The sequence below is a fragment of the Thunnus albacares genome, chromosome 3 (genome assembly GCF_914725855.1).
Source record: "Thunnus albacares chromosome 3, fThuAlb1.1, whole genome shotgun sequence".
NCBI classification, from domain to species: domain Eukaryota; kingdom Metazoa; phylum Chordata; class Actinopteri; order Scombriformes; family Scombridae; genus Thunnus; species Thunnus albacares.
This window is the reverse complement of record NC_058108.1, coordinates 36,050,159-36,068,444: the sequence shown is the minus strand read 5'-3', so window position 1 is coordinate 36,068,444 and position 18,286 is coordinate 36,050,159. Positions and strand designations below refer to the sequence as shown.

Sequence of the window (18,286 nt, the reverse complement as noted above, 5' to 3'; positions counted from 1 at the left end):
ATCTCAGGCGTTATTGCGGAGTAATGCCAAAGTAATGTAACGAGTAGTGTAATTAATTACCTTTCACAGGGAGTAATTAAGTAAAGTAATGCATTACTTTTAAAAAAAGTAACAAGTAATGTGTAATATATTACATTTTTTGAGTAACCACCCCAACACTGCCTATACACTACAGGATCCTTCTCACTTAAATAGGTTGAGGATTCAAACCATCCAACTCCTGCTAACAAACACTTTTTAATTCTTTAAATTTTCCAAACCTTAGATTGGCAGCAGAGCTGCTGACATGACGTTAGCTCTGTGGCTAACAGGGTTCACACTACAACTCCCAAACTCCCAAAGGGCAGTGCTGGCAGTGTGAAGCATCACTCAGTCCAGAGATGATAGATTCTACATTTATCCCTGTCAGGACTGTGGTGGTTCACCACAAAACAGTCTGAACTATTTGGCTTTACAGCAAAGGAACAAATAAGGTAGAACATGAAGCAAAATATAGAAATTGTATCTGCATGAGATAAAATAAAATCATCCTTTAGTTGTTGTTGACTGTCTTTCACCTCATTTTGTGAAGTAAACTGGAAACCGTTTGTAGAAGTTAAAAAATGTGTTTTGAAATAACTGTTGATTTAACATCAACGTTGACCAGATGACATTTGTTGAACTCAGTTCAAGATAAAGAGAAAAAGAAGTTAACATGAAAACTGGCTGCCTGTTATTTACAGTCTCACCTTTGCTCCATGATATTTCACAATAATCCTGTAAGTAAGATGGAGGAAAACAACTCCCAATCAGAGCTGCAGTAAGAGGAGGAGCAACACTGGAAAGACAAGACAGCTGCAACGTCACTCTGCAGAAATGAAACTTTAAGTTTGTCAGAGCGACAGCAGAGCTGCAGTCGAGTCTCTCCACTTCTGTCCAAATAAAAATTAAACTGAGTTCATCAAGTCTTTCTCAACAACACAGCAGAGTCTCTGCCAAACACTGGTGAGTACAACTGATCATATTTAATGTTTCAACAACCAGTTTTAACACAGCAGACAGGAAGTTCCACTCTTTTCATTTCATACTGACACTTGTGAAATTAGTGACAATATAACTAAAGATGTTTTTACACAGATTCAGTGAAACAACTTTAATTGTTTTTTAAACAGTCTCTCTGTGTCAGTTCTCAGGACTTTTGTAACTTGTAACTGAATCTCTGTGGTTTGGAGTTCAGCTTCACTCCAACCTTCCTGGTCTTATTGATATTTACTTATCACTTCCTACAGACACACTGCATTCTATTTCCTGTAGCTGTTTCACATTAAAAGCTTTCTACCAACAAGCAGCAGCTTTTATTGTGAAGCAGCTGGAGGTAATAAAAAGGTGTTTGTCACCAAGTTAGCAGAGCTTTGTTAGCAGTGCTATTCTTCAATAACAGTTGGTCTACACAACAAGATATGGACATATTCTGTGTTATGTTGTCAGTGGTTCATTTTAAAGATTGTATGGAAGAATAGTACAAGCAGAAACAGCCACAATGAGCTGTTAGATAAAGAGCTGCAGATGACAGTCTCTTACTGTGTTTGTGTAAACCAGCTCACATAAAACACATCATCAAAGTAAACAACAACTTTAAACTCACCATGCAGCCTTGTGGATAACTGTTTGAGCTGCCAGCACGACTTCAATGATCACGGTTGCTCACGACTCCGTTCACGTGTTCCCATCCCGATCAATAACAGGAAAATATAATTCAAAATTACTTCACCTAATATCACGTTATACTTAATACAACAGTAATTATCTTTATTTCTTTTTGAACAAATAATGGAAATTTAATTTAAACAAATTGTGTCTTTTGTTTTTCACACTCAGTGTGTAGATATGTCTGCTGCCAGCTGTCTGCGATCTGAAGATCAGTTTCTGTGCTGCATCTGTCTGGATGTGTTCACTGATCCAGTCAGCACATCATGTGGACACAACTTCTGCAAAAACTGCATCACTGAACACTGGAACAGTAATGACCAGTACCTGTGTCCGGTGTGTAAAGAGGTTTTCAACAAAAGGCCTAAGTTGAGTGTGAATACTTTTATTTCTGAGATGGTTTCTCAGTTCAGACAGGAAGCTCAACAGAAAGCCAGCAGCAGCAGCTCAGAGCAACAAGCTGCCAAACCAGGAGAAGTTCCCTGTGACGTCTGTACTGGAACCAAACTGAAGGCCCTGAAGTCCTGTCTGGTATGTCTGACCTCCTACTGTGAGACTCACCTGGAGCCTCATCTGACAGTTTCACGTCTGAAAAGACATCAGCTGATGGACCCTGTGGAGAACCTGGAAGACAGGATGTGTATGAAGCACGATAAACCTCTGGAGCTGTTCTGTAAGACCGACCAGACATGTGTCTGCATGCTCTGCTCTGTTTTAGACCACAAGACACATGAGTTTGTTCCTCTGGAAGAAGAATATGAAGGAAAGAAGGCAGAGCTGGGGAAGACAGAGGCTGAAATTCAGCAGATGATCCAGAAGAGACAACTGAAGATTCAAGAGATCAAACACTCTGTTGACCTCAGTAAGAAAGCTGCAGACAGAGAGAAAGCAGAAGGTGTTCAGGTCTTCATCGCTCTGAAGGAGTCTGTTGAGAGAAGCCTGAATGAGCTCATTGAGACGATTGAAGAGAAGCAAAGAACGACAGAGAAACAGGCTGAAGACTTCATCAAAGAGCTGGAACAGGAAATCTCTGAGCTGATGAAGAGAAGCTCTGAGGTGAAGCAACTCTCACGCTCTGAAGACCACCTCCACCTCCTCCAAAACTTCCCGTCCCTGAAAGCTACTCAACCCACCAAAGACTGGACAGAGGTCAGCGTCCGTCCATCATATGAGGGGACTGTGGTGAGAGCTGTGGCTCAGCTGGAGGAGACGCTCAGTAAAGAGATGAAGAAGCTGCTCGCTGAGGTCGAGCTGAAGAGGGTCCAGCAGTATGCAGTGGATGTGACTCTTGATCCTGATACAGCACATCCTAAAGTCATCCTGTCTGATGATGAGAAACAAGTAAATTGTGGTGATGTGATGAAGAATCTACCAAACAACCCAGAGAGATTTTCTCCTTGTGTTTGTGTTTTAGGAAAGCAGAGTTTCTCTTCAGGCAGATTTTACTTTGAGGTTCAAGTTAAAGGGAAGACTGACTGGGATTTAGGAGTGGCCAGAGAGTCGATCAACAGGAAGGGAAACATCACACTGAGACCTCAGGATGGTTACTGGACTATATGGTTGAGAAATGGAAATGAGTACAGTGCTTGTAATAACCCTCCAGTCGTTCTCTCTCTGCAGTCTCAGCTTCAGAAGGTGGGGGTGTTTGTGGATTATGAGGAAGGTCTGGTCTCCTTTTATGATGTAGATGCTGCAGCTCTTATCTACTCCTTTACTGGCTGCTCCTTCACTGAGAAACTCTACCCATACTTCTGTCCCTCTCCTAATTTTGGTGGTAAAAACTCTGCCCCTCTGATCATCTGTCCTGTCAATCAAACTGAGTAGAGTAATCACCTGTTTTATGTCATAAATGTGTCTTTGTTTTTGAAGAGAGTAAATATACAAACACATTCTTGTTTATTATGAGAAAAAACACAAACTAGGATTTCTATCTAAAATTAAATCTCTATTTAAACATCTGATCAAATCCACAGAACTTTAGTTTCATTTCGAGTCAAAAACACAAAGTTTCCAAAAAAACAAAACTTTCAGTTTGAAGTGAAACCACAGAAAACAAAGTGTGAATATTTCACAGTGTCATAAAGCTTCATTGTAGAGTTCAGCTGAGACCATGACTCCACAGAATATGTGTCAATATGTTACAGGCTGTAATAAGTGCTGAAACACTTAATGACAACAGAACAGAAATGAATTGATTGATTGATAATCATTTAAATTATTTGTCAGACAAACATCCTCAGGCTCCATCTTTTTAAATGTGAGGTTTTGCTGCTACTCTCTGCTCTATATGATGGTAACTTGAATATTTTTGGGTTTTGGACTGTTGGTCAGACAAAACATTCAAAGATACCTTGAACTCTTAGAAACTGTGATGAATATTTTCACTATTTTCTGACATTTTATAGAGTAAATAATGATTCAAAAACAGGTTAAAACAAGGTTAATTGTTAATGAAAATAATCATTAGTTGCAGCTCTACAGTTGATTAATAGAATATATGTATAATGTGTATAAAGGATTTTCTTATCTTGTCTGAGGTTTGTTTAGTTTCTGTCCACTTTGGCCAATTTGTTTGTTTAAATATTGAATAGATTGATTATGATTTAAAGAAATCTGTAAATATGTGATTGTAAAAATGTGTAAACTAAACTCTGTCTTTAGTTTTAATGTTTAAAAGCTTTAAAAACATGGCCTGAGTAAGCAGTGACTTGTTGAACACCAAACACAAAAAATAAAAGCTGGTTTACAGAGAAGCTGTGTTTGTGTTTCTGTTACAGTTCATTAACAATCACAAATGTTTTTCTGCTTTCTTTACCAAACACTTATTAGTCTACATATGCAGCTTTGTATCATCATGTTTCAATATTTTCTCTCTGCACTGATTATTGTTTTTTACTTAATTGATTTACAATCTATTGAGAGGTTTGTTTTCTACTGAAGGAAATTATCCAAATGTTTCTATTGTTGCACATTGTTAAACTTCATGTCAACTGTACAGTAACCAATATTTCAGTTGAAAGAGATTCGACAATAAATTCTGTAAACTCGTTCTGTACCAATAGAATAAAACACTGTCGGCACAGAAAACCAGTCTGGACCAACAGCCTGTGGACTCCTGTTCCATGTCAATAGTCAGTAAATTATTGCACTGGTTTGTAGCCGTTTTTAAAAGGTTCAGTAATTTCCTAAAACAGCTGATTTCTGTAGTTATTAAAGGATGGGTTCACAATTGTTCAAACGTGTCTTAAAACAACAGTCAGGAGCCAAAATGAACATTAAAGCTGTTTTTCTTGCTGTAATCATTCCTCCTGTTCATACTGACCATTAGAAGATCCCTTCATAATGACCTCACAATGGAAGTGATGGAGGACAAAATCCACAGTCCTCCTTCTGTGCAAAAATGTATTTAAAAGTTTATCTGACGCGAATATGAAGCTTCAGCGTCCAAATGAGTCAAATCAAGTAGATATCTTTCAACGTTACAGTCTTTTTAGTGCCAAAGTCCCTCTTTGTGTTACTATACTTCCACCTGCAGCTCAACAGGGAAACACTGTCCGAGGAAACACAAAGAGGGAATTTGATGCTAAAAAGACTGTAAATGTGTCAGATATCCACTTGATATGACTAACTCAGACTGCTGACGCTGAATATAAGCTTCACAGAGACTTTTAAATGACTGTGTGGACACACTGTGGATTTTGGCCTCCATCACTTCCATTGAAAGCACATTTGAAGGATCTTTTAATATCCAGTATGAACAGAAGGAATGATTACAGCGAGGAAAACCTCTTTCACTGTTCATATGGACACCTGACTGTTGTTTTAACACAGACTTGAAAGACTGTGAACCGTCCTTTAAGTTACACCCCTCACCATTAACATTTAGGAAAGTCCAATCAGAATTTACATACTTTGAGTTATTAGCTGATATTTACCTGAAATCCTTTATAAAACAGAATCTGCTCCTACTTTTAAAACTCTTTTACAAACTGTTGATTAAACTTGACTTTTGTTTGCTGAAAATATTGTTTTTTCCATATCCTAGAGTAACTGTGTTTACATCTTTTCAATTAAAAAATCACTAAAATATGTGATTTGTCAAAAGGTGCCCAAACTTTTGCATACAGCTGTATATACCTATACACTACAGGATCCTTCTCACTGAAATATTCACACATTCACCTTTATAGTTTACGGTATTGTAATATATATTGTATGTAGATAATTTTAATAAATAATTTAACTAATTTAACTAAATAATTTAACAGTGTGAATTAATGGGAGAAGACACAAACTTCTAGTCAAAGGTTGTAGATTACAGCAAAGGGACTGTCACGGGGAAGCCCAGTGCCCTAAAGTAAGGCACATATGCCACACACACACACAGATGCATCAGCAGCCCTCTCCTCTCAATCTTATTGTTGGTCAGAGATTTTTATCCAACAGTTTTTTTACTTAGTGTGTAGGTGTTTGCTAACATTGACTTGTACAATGCACACATTGAAAATGTTGTGATAAAAAAAGAAGACACATTTTATTTGTGGATATCTGTTTGAGCTGCCAGCATGACTTAAATGATCACGATTGCTCACGACTCCGTTCACGTGTTCCCATCCCAATCGATAACAGGGAAAATATAATTAGGGCCTGAGCACCGAAGATGGAAAGGCACTATTGTATTTCATGTGTTTGTTTCTTTCTTCTTTCTTTCTTTATTATTACGGAACATCAGACCTAAATTTGATTCCCTAAACATGCTCAAAAACTCACCAAATTTGGCACGCACATCAGGTCTGGTAAAAAATTTGATAAAATATATTTTTATTTCATTTTATTCTATTTTTTGAGAGGCAAGAGAGAGATCAAAATATAAAAAAGAACATTTGGTTGAAATAAACCATTACCAAATCTTAGTATTATTTACAACATATTTTTTCTCTTTTCTTTGGAAGAGACACGTAAAATGATTCCTCAAGGGAGGACGGCCTCCCTAACCAATCAACAACCAGGATGCAATCTTGACATCGAGTTGGTCCAATGATAGTTTCCAGAATTCATCGTCAATTCTCTCCACTGTAAGGCAGAGTAGCAGCAGTAGATAGCTCCTTGCGTTAGCCAATGCAACAGCTGGCTTTTTGTAGCAGCCTGAAGGACTCTTTATACATCCATGGAAGGACTGTTAAGGACTGTTGTTCAGTTAACAGGAGAAATTATCTGGACTGTGCAGCGCAGCAGCAGCAGGACACTGCCAGGGAGCGGCTGGAGAGAGAAGCAACCAGAGAAACAACCAGGAGTTAGCTTGTTTGTCATTGTTGCTGATGATATCAGACTGGTTAAGCAGCAGCCATAAAATTCTGTTAACTAACAAACAAGATGACCAACAGCCACAAATGGATGTTATGACATGAATACTTCATCTCCATGATAGAAAGAAGACATCAGATAACGTGAGTCAGATACAGCTTCTCTCTCTCTGTCTCTTTGGTCGCTAATTTCATCTCTGATGGTTAAATGTTTCTCTGTGTGGCTGTTGTGTGAATTTATCTCCTTAACAAGAATGCAGCAATGGTCATACTGACCATTAGAAGATCCCTTCATAATGCACTTACAATGGAAGTGATGGGGGACAAAATCCACAGTCCTCCTTCTGTGCAAAAATGTATTTAAAAGTTTATCTGACGCTAATATGAAGCTTCAGCAATTAAATGAGTCAAATCAAGTAGATATCTTTCAACGTTACAGTCTTTTTAGTGCCAAAGTTCCTCTTTTTGTTACTATACTTCCACCTGCAGCTCAACAGGGAAACACTGTCCGAGGAAACACAAAGAGGGAATTTGATGCTAAAAAGACTGTAAATGTGTCAGATATCCACTTGATATGACTAACTCAGACTGCTGAAGCTGAATATAAGCTTCACAGAGACTTTTAAATGACTGTGTGGACACACTGTGGATTTTGGCCTCCATCACTTCCATTGAAAGCACATTTGAAGGATCTTTTAATATCCAGTATGAACAGAAGGAATGATTACAGCGAGGAAAACCTCTTTCACTGTTCATATGGACACCTGACTGTTGTTTTAACACAGACTTGAAAGATTGTGAACCGTCCTTTAAGTTACACCCCTAACCATTAACATTTATGAAAGTCCAATCAGAATTTACATACTTTGAGTTATTAGCTGATATTTACTTGAAATCCTTTATAAAACAGAATCTGCTCCTACTTTTAAAACTCTTTTACAAACTGTTGATTAAACTTGACTTTTGTTTGCTGAAAATATTGTTTTTTCCATATCCTAGAGATACTGTGTTTACATCTTTTCAATTAAAAAATCACCAAAATATGTTATTTGTCAAAAGGTGCCCAAACTTTTGCATACAGCTGTATATACCTATACACTACAGGATCCTTCTCACTGAAATATTCACACATTCACCTTTATAGTTTACGGTATTGTAATATATATTGTATGTAGATAATTTTAATAAATAATTTAACTAATGATATCAGACTGGTTAAGCAGCAGCCATAAAATTCTGTTAACTAACAAACAAGATGACCAACAGCCACAAATGGATGTTATGACATGAATACTTCATCTCCATGATAGAAAGAAGACGTCAGATAAGGTGAGTCAGATACAGCTTCTCTCTCTCTGTCTCTTTGGTCGCTAATTTCATCTCTGATGGTTAAATGTTTCTCTGTGTGGCTGTTGTGTGAATTTATCTCCTTAACAAGAATGCAGCAGATATATATATATATATATATATATATATATATATATATATATATACACACACACATATACATATATATATAAAATGTGTTGTGGGTAGTTTGCTTGTTGAAGTTACAGTGAGCTGTCTGGACTCACTCATTCAGGTGGAATTGATCCCATTTTTAATTGAGTGGTTGTTCAGAGCCTGTTGATTTTGTATGATTAGTGAATGAGTGTGCAGGAGGTCTGGCTGCTTGCCTCTGACAGTTTCTTTAGTTTGACTAGTGGTGTAACTGATCGTAGTTGATCCGTGATCCATACGGATTTGTGATCCGTTGCACCCTTAGTGTTAACATGTCAGCTTTGTAGACTATATTTTGTATGTCGTGCACACAGATAAGAGTGTGCAAGTCATGTATTTGATACATGCATTAATACTTTCTGATGTGAACCTACACTTTTAGATCTGTGAATGTTTTTAGTGTTCAATCTTTCTAGTATTCAGCACTGATCTGTTCCTGTATCACATTATAAGCTTTGTGGTACTTTATACATTTCTGTATACTAAGAAAATACATAGGAAACATGTGTAAATCATGTGATATCTTGTCTGAGAACATAAATCTGTTGTCACAATAGAACAATACTATAAATTTGAATTTCACTTTGTTGGTAAAATCACACATCTGAACCAGTCCATGGCTAAAATGAGCTCTTCTTTGTTTAGAAACAATATGTATATGCTAAATGTCTTTAAAGAAGCAGCCTTTACACCACTCAGGCTTTTGTTTTTAAAAGCAAATTGTTTTATTGGCATATAAAATTGTCCCCCACCCCTCTGATTTCATCAGGTGGGGGACAATGATATAGTTTGATGCGGTTTGTTGTAAGATTCCATGTTGGTTTTCCTCCTGTTCTCCCCAATTTTTTGAGTCACCAGCCGCCACTGGTGTGGGGGTTGAATGCAGCTCATTTTTGTAGGATACAGCAGAAAGGCCTATATACATACAGTACATTTTATACAAACTTTGTATGAAGTTTGGTGCTATTATCATTTATTTTACAATAATTATAGGTCTTATATTTATAATTCAGTAGTGGGGATGACCTATGAGGGGAAGGGAAAAAATGGAGTGAGGGTGACAGTTTAGTGATAAAGTAAGAAAAATACCATCAAAACTAAAATTTGTAGCTCTGTACTGCAGTTTTTCCTTTATTAGGGCACGAGCACCTAGCGGTTCACTCACACTCTCCATTCAAATATATGAGTATTTTTCTGTGTCCAGCTGCAGTTACTTATTGTCTCTACACACCTGACAGTACACATGTCAATCAAGCTTTGACCAGGTCATGTGGGTCAAAAGTCTTTACTTTTCTAAAAATAGACTTGATGAAAATTTGGAAATTAATTTGTTTTACACACAAACTCATCAAGAGTTTTCAATTTACTAATTGAAATTCAAGTGAATGGGCCCAAAACTTGCATGATTTTGATGACACAGGAGTGAGCAAGACAGACGTGTCTCACCCTGCAGAAAATTCTCATACTGTCAATCAAACTTTCAAAATAAAAGCACACCACACTTGTAAGAAATATCCCTTATTTTTAAAAAGCAAAATGATCTGATCCCGACGGACCAGAGTGCAAGGACCGACCAACGCTGCTTGCAGCTTTAATTTGTACTGTGGCTCCTGTACATCTGCCTTGAAGACTGTAGGAACCACCAGTAAGCTGCATTCTGGAGGCGCAGTGTTCTAGTGGGGTAATAGGATACTATGAGCTCTTCAAGATATGATGGTGCCTGACCATTAAGGGCTTTGTAAGTTAGGAGAAGGATTTTAAATTCAATTCTGGATTTTACTGGAAGCCAATGTAGTGAAGCTAAAATGGGAGAAATATGATCTCTTTTTCTAGTTTTAGTCAGTACACGTGCAGCTGCATTCTGGACCAGCTGGAGAGTCTTTAGAGACTTGTTAGGGCAGCCTGATAAAAATTAGTTGCAATAATCCAGCCTAGAAGTAAGAAATGCGTGGACTATTTTCTCTGCATCTTGTTGAGACAAGATGTGCCTCATTTTTGCAATACTACGTAAGTGAAAAAAGGCAGTCCAGTGAGAGTTGAAGGACATATCCTGATCAAAGATAACTTCCAGATTCCTTACGGTGGTGCTGGAGGCCAGGCTAATGCCATCTAGAGTAGCTATATCATTAGATAATGTGTTTTAAGGTGTTTAGGGCCAAGCACAATAACTTCAGTTTTATCTGAGTTTAATAGCAGAAAATTGCAGGTCATCCAGCTCTTTATGTCCTTAAGGCATGCTTGGAGTTTAGTTAACTGATTGGTTTCATCAGGCTTCATTGATAAATATATTTGGGTATCATCTGCGTAGCAATGAAAATTTATGGAGCGTTTTCCAATAATATTACCTAAAGGAAGCATATACAAGGTGAATAGTATTGGTCCAAGAACAGAACCTTGTGGAACTCCGTGTGTAACTTTTGCCTTCACGGAGGATTCATCATTAACATGTACAAACTGAAATTGATCTGATAAATAGGATTTAAACCAGCTTAATGCAGTTCCTTTAATGCCAATTAAATGTTCCAGTCTCTGTAATAGGATTTGATGATCAATTGTGTCAAATGCACCATTAAGATCTAACAAGTACAGAGACAAGTCCTTTGTCTAATGCAGTCAGGAGGTCATTTGTGACCTTCACCATTGCTGTCTCTGTGCTATGATGCCTCTAAATCCTGACTGAAAATCATCAAATAAACTATTGTTATGTAGAAAGTCACATAACTGATTAGAGACTGCTTTCTCAAGGATCTTAGAGAGAAGGTTAGATATAGGTCTATAGTTGGCTAAGACGCCTGAATCGAGAGTAGGCTTCTTAAGAAGAGGTTTAATTACAGCTACTGTAAAAGGACTGTGGTACATAGCCTGTTACTAAAGACAGATTGATCATATCTAGTAAAGAAGTGCTTATTATGGGTAAGACGTCCGTAAGCAACCTAGTTGGGATGAGGTCTAAGAGACAGGTTGAAGGTTTGGATGAAGAAATCGTTGAAGTTAATTCAGAAAGGTCAATTGGAGAAAAACAGTCCAAAAATATGTCAAGTTTCACAGCTGCTTCTAGGGTTCCTGAGTTTGTGGATAAATCAGTGCCTGTTGAGGGCAGAGACTGTTGAACTTTGTCTCTAACAGTTAGAATTTTATCATTAAAGAAGCTCATGAAGTCATTACTACTAGAGCCATTGGAATACATGGACCTGACTCTGTCAGTTTGGTCAAAGTGCTGAAAAGAAACCTAGGGCTGTTTTTATTCTCTTCTATTAATGATGAGTAATAGGCGGCTCTGGCATTACAGAGGGCCTTCCTATATGTTTTAAGACTATTTTGCCAGGTTAAGCGAGCTTCTTCTAGTTTGGTAGAACGCCAAATCCTTTCCAATTTTCACAACATTTGCGAAATTTTTGTGAGTTTGGGAGTTAAACCATTGAGCTAACCTCTTATGTTTTATTATTTTCCTTTATAAGGGGGCGATGGAGTTGAGTGTTATTTGTAATGAGCCTGCAGCACTATCAACAAGATTATTAATTTGGGAGGGACTAAAATTAGCATTGGGTTAGGGTTAGGAGTCCTCTGTAGTATTGAGACATAGCACTGAATTTAGCACTGATGGAATTGCTTCCTTAAATTTAACTACAGCACTATCAGATAGACATCTAGTGAAGTGCATCAGTGAACACATCCAAACAGATGCAGCACAGAAACTGATCTTCAGATCGCAGCCAGCTGGCAGCAGACATATCTACACACTGAGTGTGAAAAATTAAATTTCAATTCTTTGTTAAAAACTATATAAGCATAAATACTGCTGCATTAAGTGTAACGTGATATTAGATAAAGTAATATTGAATTATATTTTCCCTGTTATTGATCGGGATGGGAACACGTGAACGGAGTCGTGAGCAATCGTGATCATTGAAGTCGTGCTGGCAGCTCAAACAGTTATCCACAAGGCTGCATGGTGAGTTTAAAGTTGTTGTTTACTTTGATGACGTGTTTTATGTGAGCTTTGAACTAATTTAATTTCTTATTTCAGTCTCATTTATTTTATTAAAATAGGACTTCATATATTTTCTTGCTGTAACTTGAATTTTCCCCCCAATGAACAATAAAGTTTTATCTAATAAAAGGTTTCTGTTACTGCAATAAAAGCTTCTTAAACAGGGAAGATCATAGCAAAATATAGAAATCGTATCTGCATGAGATAAAATAAAATGATCCTTTATTTGTTGTCAACTGTCTTTCACCTCATTTTGTGAAGTAAACTGGAAACTGTTTGTAGAAGTTAAAAAATGTGTTTTTGAAATAACTGTTGATTTAACATCAATGTTGACCAGACGACATTTGTTGAACTCAATTCAAAATAAAGAGAAAAAGAAGTTAATATTTACATGACAACTGGCTGCAAAAATAAATCTAAATTCAGGGTTTGATTTTTGATCACCTTGTGAAAAACTTTCAACACACAAAATTAAGTTAAGCAACAACTTTTTACATGTCTTACTCCTCTCACCTGTCAGGTACACTATCACCTTTGCTCCATGATATTTCACAATAATGCTGTAAATCAAAAGGAGGAAACAAACTCCCAATCAGAGCTGCAGTAAGAGGAGGAGCAACACTGGAAAGACATGATCAGACAGCTGCAACGTCACTCTGCAGAAATGAAACTTAAAGTTTGTCAGAGCGACAGCAGAGCTGTATTAGTAAACGATCTAATCTCAGATCATCATATTGATTTATTTTGTCTTACTGAAACCTGGCTGTGTCATGAAGAATATGTCAGCCTTAATGAATCTACTCCCCCCCGTTTTTTTAATACTCACATTCCTCAGAAGTTAAAAAATGTGTTTTTGAAATAACTGTTGATTTAACATCAATGTTGACCAGACGACATTTGTTGAACTCAATTCAAAATAAAGAGAAAAAGAAGTTAATATTTACATGACAACTGGCTGCCTGTCAGGTACAGTCTCACCTTTGCTCCATGATATTTCGCAATAATCCTGTAAATCAGGAGGAAACACACTCACAGTCAGAGCTGCAGTAAGAGGAGGAGCAACCCTGGAAAGACATGATCAGACAGCTGCAACGTCACTCTGCAGAAATGAAAGTAAAAGTTTGTCAGAGTGACAGCAGAGCTGCAGTCGAGTCTCTCCACTTCTGTCCAAATAAAAATTAAACTGAGTTCATCAAGTCTTTCTCAACAACACAGCAGAGTCTCTGCCAAACACTGGTGAGTACAACTGATCATATTTAATGTTTCAACAACCAGCTTTAACACAGCAGACAGGAAGTTCCACTCTTTTCATTTCATACTAATAACAACAGTCATTTCTGGGTAGATGACTGGTGGTTGATTTGAATTGCGGAGATATGTGAACTTGGCAAACTTGTTTTTTTTCTGTTGTCATTTTCAGCCATAACTGTAATGTTTAAAGATATATAATTAAACATGGTGATGTTTTGCTGGGTTTATTTTATGTACTGTGTTGCTTTGTTAGCGTCCTTGGTGTTTTGTTTTGTGGGAATCTGCGGCGGAGAGCGGGGCGGAGTTTTGAGTTGTCTTTCGTTTATGTTTGTGAAGCTGGATTGAACTGAACTGATTAGGGGTTGTGTGGAAAACAAAACGGACCTTTTCCTGAGTGGATTGAACTCTGAGACTGTGAGACGAGTTACACCCTCGCACACACTGAAAAACACGAACCCTTCTCCACTCATCATCGTTACTCGTCACTCCCGTACACAGCAAAACTTCCCTTCAGTTTAGACTTTATCTCATCCTCCATCAGCTGTGCCGGTGACACAGCGCAGCTAGTTTTAAATATATGTGAAGTTTGCGGACGTAGTAGCTAAATCTGTTCATGGAAAAAATATTTTTTCTGCGGATATCTTTGTTACAACAAGATTGAGCTAGCAAAGCAGTTTTGTGTTTATATGTGTGGTATTTATTCAGTTTGGGAAATGCCGCGATCTCTAGAAAGCATTAGCTGAAGTTGGCTGGTTGACTCCTGACAGTGATGCGTTCAGGAACGAGGCGCTCGACTGCATCACTGAATCACAACCTCTCTGTAATATTGGTTAATTAAAAATGCGATATATCGTCCTAAGCCGACATAACCAAACTCAGAACAAATGAGCCTACGGAGCCATAAGTGAACATCAAAGAGCTCAACACCACAACGAAGCGCAAAGACAACTTTTTAGGGATACTAATCTATTCTGTGACAACAACGTCAATAGATAAGCATGGACACACTGACACTCGTCACCATCTATATCAATCGATCCTGCACAATGATATGGCCAATGCACGGACCAGAACCACCAAGGCGGGATGATAAAATATGCTTTCACTCACCAGCTGACGGCTCAGAAAAGGGCAGCATGGCGGTTTTTCCTCCCGGCAAACTTCACCACGTTAAACCTGCGGTTCATTTTACCAGCAGTTTGAGTGATGACAGTATTCCGTGGCTGCTGGGCTCCGAGGCGCTTTAATTCCAGTTTCTCCTCCAAATAAAGGGTTTATACCCTGTGCTCGAGTATGAAATCCACTTTATTTTTTTCAAGTTAGTTGGCGTGGCTAAGAAAGTCTCCCCTCTTTTTGCCGACTGTTAATTCCAAGCTCGCTGTAGCCGCGCTGCCGCATCATTTGAAATATGAAATGAGATTTAGTGGGGCTACGGGCTGTCTGCCCCACTTGTCATCAATTTCGTGTGATCTACGATACTAACACTCTGAGCATGCGTATTCATATTCTCCCACGTACAAAACACATTGCATTGTGAGAGAGGGGCTAGCCCCACATGCACGCCGGCCACCGTAGGCCTGCTGCAGACACGAATCAGGAAAACGCAGTCTGAAGCAGCAAGACAGGGAACAATTAAAAATGAACTAAAATCCTAACACAAATTATATAATGCAATTTATGAAGATGCTATATTCATAGACAATAAATTATAGCTGCTAAAAATGTAAAAAATTGACAATAACATCATTTGTTTGCACAGTTTTTTCTGGCTCTGCCCCTAATGACCAGTCGCCAGTGATTGTATGGAAGAATAGTACAAGCAGAAACAGCCACAATGAGCTGTTAGATAAAGAGCTGCAGATGACAGTCTCTTACTGTGTTTGTGTAAACCAGCTCACATAAAACACGTCATCAAAGTAAACAACAACTTTAAACTCACCATGCAGCCTTGTGGATAACTGTTTGAGCTGCCAGCACGACTTCAATGATCACGGTTGCTCACGACTCCGTTCACGTGTTCCCATCCCGATCAATAACAGGAAAATATTACTCAAAATTACTTTACCTAATATCACGTTATACTTAATACAACAATAATTATCCTTACTTCATTTTCAACAAAGAATTGAAATTTAATTTTAAACAAATTGTGTCTTTTGTTTTTCACACTCAGTGTGTAGATATGTCTGCTGCCAGCTGTCTGCGATCTGAAGATCAGTTTCTGTGCTCCATCTGTCTGGATGTGTTCACTGATCCAGTCACCACATCATGTGGACACAACTTCTGCAAAAACTGCATCACTGAACACTGGAACAGTAATGTCCAGTACCTGTGTCCAATGTGTAAAAAGGTTTTCAACACAAGACCTGAGCTTCATGTCAACACATTGCTCACTGAGGTTGTTTCTCAGTTCAGACAGGAAGCTCAACAGAAAGCCAGCAGCAGCAGCTCAGAGCAACAAGCTGCCAAACCAGGAGAAGTTCCCTGTGACGTCTGTACTGGAACCAAACTGAAGGCCCTGAAGTCCTGTCTAGTGTGTCTGACCTCCTACTGTGAGACTCACCTGGAGCCTCATCTGACAGCTTCACGTCTGAAAAGACATCAGCTGATGGACCCTGTGGAGAACCTGGAAGACAGGATGTGTATGAAGCACGATAAACCTCTGGAGCTGTTCTGTAAGACTGACCAGACATGTGTCTGCACGCTCTGCTCTGTTTTAGACCACAAGACACATGATGTTGTTCCTCTGAAAGAAGAATATGAAGGAAAGAAGGCAGAGCTGGGGAAGACAGAGGCTGAAATTCAGCAGATGATCCAGAAGAGACGACTGAAGATTCAAGAGATCAAACACTCAGTTGACCTCAGTAAGGAAGCTGCAGACAGAGAGAAAGCAGAAGGTGTTCAGGTCTTCACCGCTCTGAAGGAGTCTGTTGAGAGAAGCCTGAATGAGCTCATTGAGACAATTGAAGAGAAGCAAAGAACGACAGAGAAACAGGCTGAAGACTTCATCAAAGAGCTGGAACAGGAAATCTCTGAGCTGATGAAGAGAAGCTCTGAGGTGGAGAAGCTCTCACGCTCTGAAGACCACCTCCACCTCCTCCAAAACTTTCTGTCCCTGAAAGCTGCTCCACCCACAAAAGACTGGACAGAGGTCAGCGTCTATCCATCATATGAGGGGACTGTGGTGAGAGCTGTGACTCAGCTGGAGGAGACGCTCAGTAAAGAGATGAAGAAGCTGTTTGAGGCTGAGCTGAAGAGGGTCCAGCAGTATGCAGTGGATGTGACTCTTGATCCTGATACAGCACATCCTCATCTCATCCTGTCTGATGATGGGAAACAAGTAAATTGTGGTAATGTGAAGAAGAATCTCCCAGACAACCCAGAGAGATTTTCTTATTGTGTTTGTGTTTTAGGAAAGCAGAGTTTCTCTTCAGGCAGATTTTACTTTGAGGTTCAAGTTAAAGGGAAGACTGACTGGGATTTAGGAGTGGCCAGAGAGTCCATCAACAGGAAGGGACAAATCACAGCTAGACCTCAGAATGGTTACTGGACTATATGGTTGAGAAATGGAAATGAGTACAAAGCTTGTAATGACCCTTTAGTCGATCTCTCTCTGCAGTCTCAGCTTCAGAAGGTGGGGGTGTTTGTGGATTATGAGGAGGGTCTGGTCTCCTTTTATGACGTAGATGCTGCAGCTCTTATCTACTCCTTTACTGGCTGCTCCTTCACTGAGAAACTCTACCCATTCTTCAGTCCCTGTCCTAATTATGGTGGTAAAAACTCTGCCCCTCTGATCATCTGTCCTGTCAATCAAACTGAGTAGAGTTATCACCTGTTTTATGTCATAAATGTGTCTTTGTTTTTGAAGAGAGTAAATATACAAACACATTCTTGTTTATTATGAGAAAAAACACAAACTAGGATTTCTATCTAAAATTAAATCTCTATTTAAACATCTGATCAAATCCACAGAACTTTAGTTTCATTTCGAGTCAAAAACACAAAGTTTCCAAAAAGACAAAACTTTCAGTTTGAAGTGAAACCACAGAAAACAAAGTGTGAATATTTCACAGTGTCATAAAGCTTCATTGTAGAGTTCGGCTGAGACCATGACTCCACAGAATATGTGTCAATATTTTACAGGCTGTAATAAGTGCTGAAACACTTAATGACAGAACAACAGAAATTAATTGATTGATTGATGATCATTTAAATTATTTGTCAGACATATAGATATATGGACCATCATATAGAGTCTGCTCTATATGATGGTAACTTGAATAATTTTGGGTTTTGGACTGTTGGTATAATGTGTATAAAGGATTTTCTTATCTTGTCTGAGGTTTGTTTCGTTTCTGTCCACTTTGGCCAATTTGTTTGTTTGAATATTGAATAGATTGATTATGATTTAAAGAAATCTGTAAATATGTGATTGTGAAAACCTGTAAACTAAACTATGTCTGTAGTTTTAATGTAAAGCTTTAAAAACATGGCCTGAGTAAGCAGTGACTTGTTGAACACCAAACACAAAAAATAAAAGCTGGTTTACAGAGAA

General features: G+C 38.4%; 2 protein-coding genes and 1 long non-coding RNA gene across 5 annotated transcripts in view; 2 read left to right on the top strand and 1 right to left on the bottom strand.

Annotated features, from left to right (window-relative positions):
* LOC122974971 overlaps positions 1-15,812 on the bottom strand; it is a 27,927-nt gene extending 12,115 nt beyond the window's left edge. The window contains exons 1-2 of one of the 3 annotated variants that reach the window (XR_006400516.1): positions 14,842-15,812; positions 13,425-13,486 (exon numbers count right to left, since the gene is read on the bottom strand). This is a non-coding gene — a long non-coding RNA (uncharacterized LOC122974971). Of the gene's footprint in view, positions 1-1,624; positions 1,867-13,424; positions 13,487-14,841 lie in introns of those variants that run through there. The other 2 variants (XR_006400518.1, XR_006400517.1) reach the window with 2 other exon arrangements.
* Positions 1,867-18,286, top strand: LOC122974511 (E3 ubiquitin-protein ligase TRIM21-like). The gene is made up of 2 exons (XM_044342550.1): positions 1,867-4,223; positions 18,074-18,286. Exon 1 carries the CDS (start codon positions 1,867-1,869, stop codon positions 3,508-3,510), a length of 1,644 nt encoding a protein of 547 aa, XP_044198485.1. The 3' UTR covers positions 3,511-4,223; positions 18,074-18,286.
* LOC122974724 (E3 ubiquitin-protein ligase TRIM39-like) lies at positions 15,914-17,580 on the top strand. Its single transcript, XM_044342612.1, has one exon. The coding sequence runs from the start codon at positions 15,914-15,916 to the stop codon at positions 17,552-17,554; it is 1,641 nt and encodes a 546-aa protein (XP_044198547.1). The 3' UTR covers positions 17,555-17,580.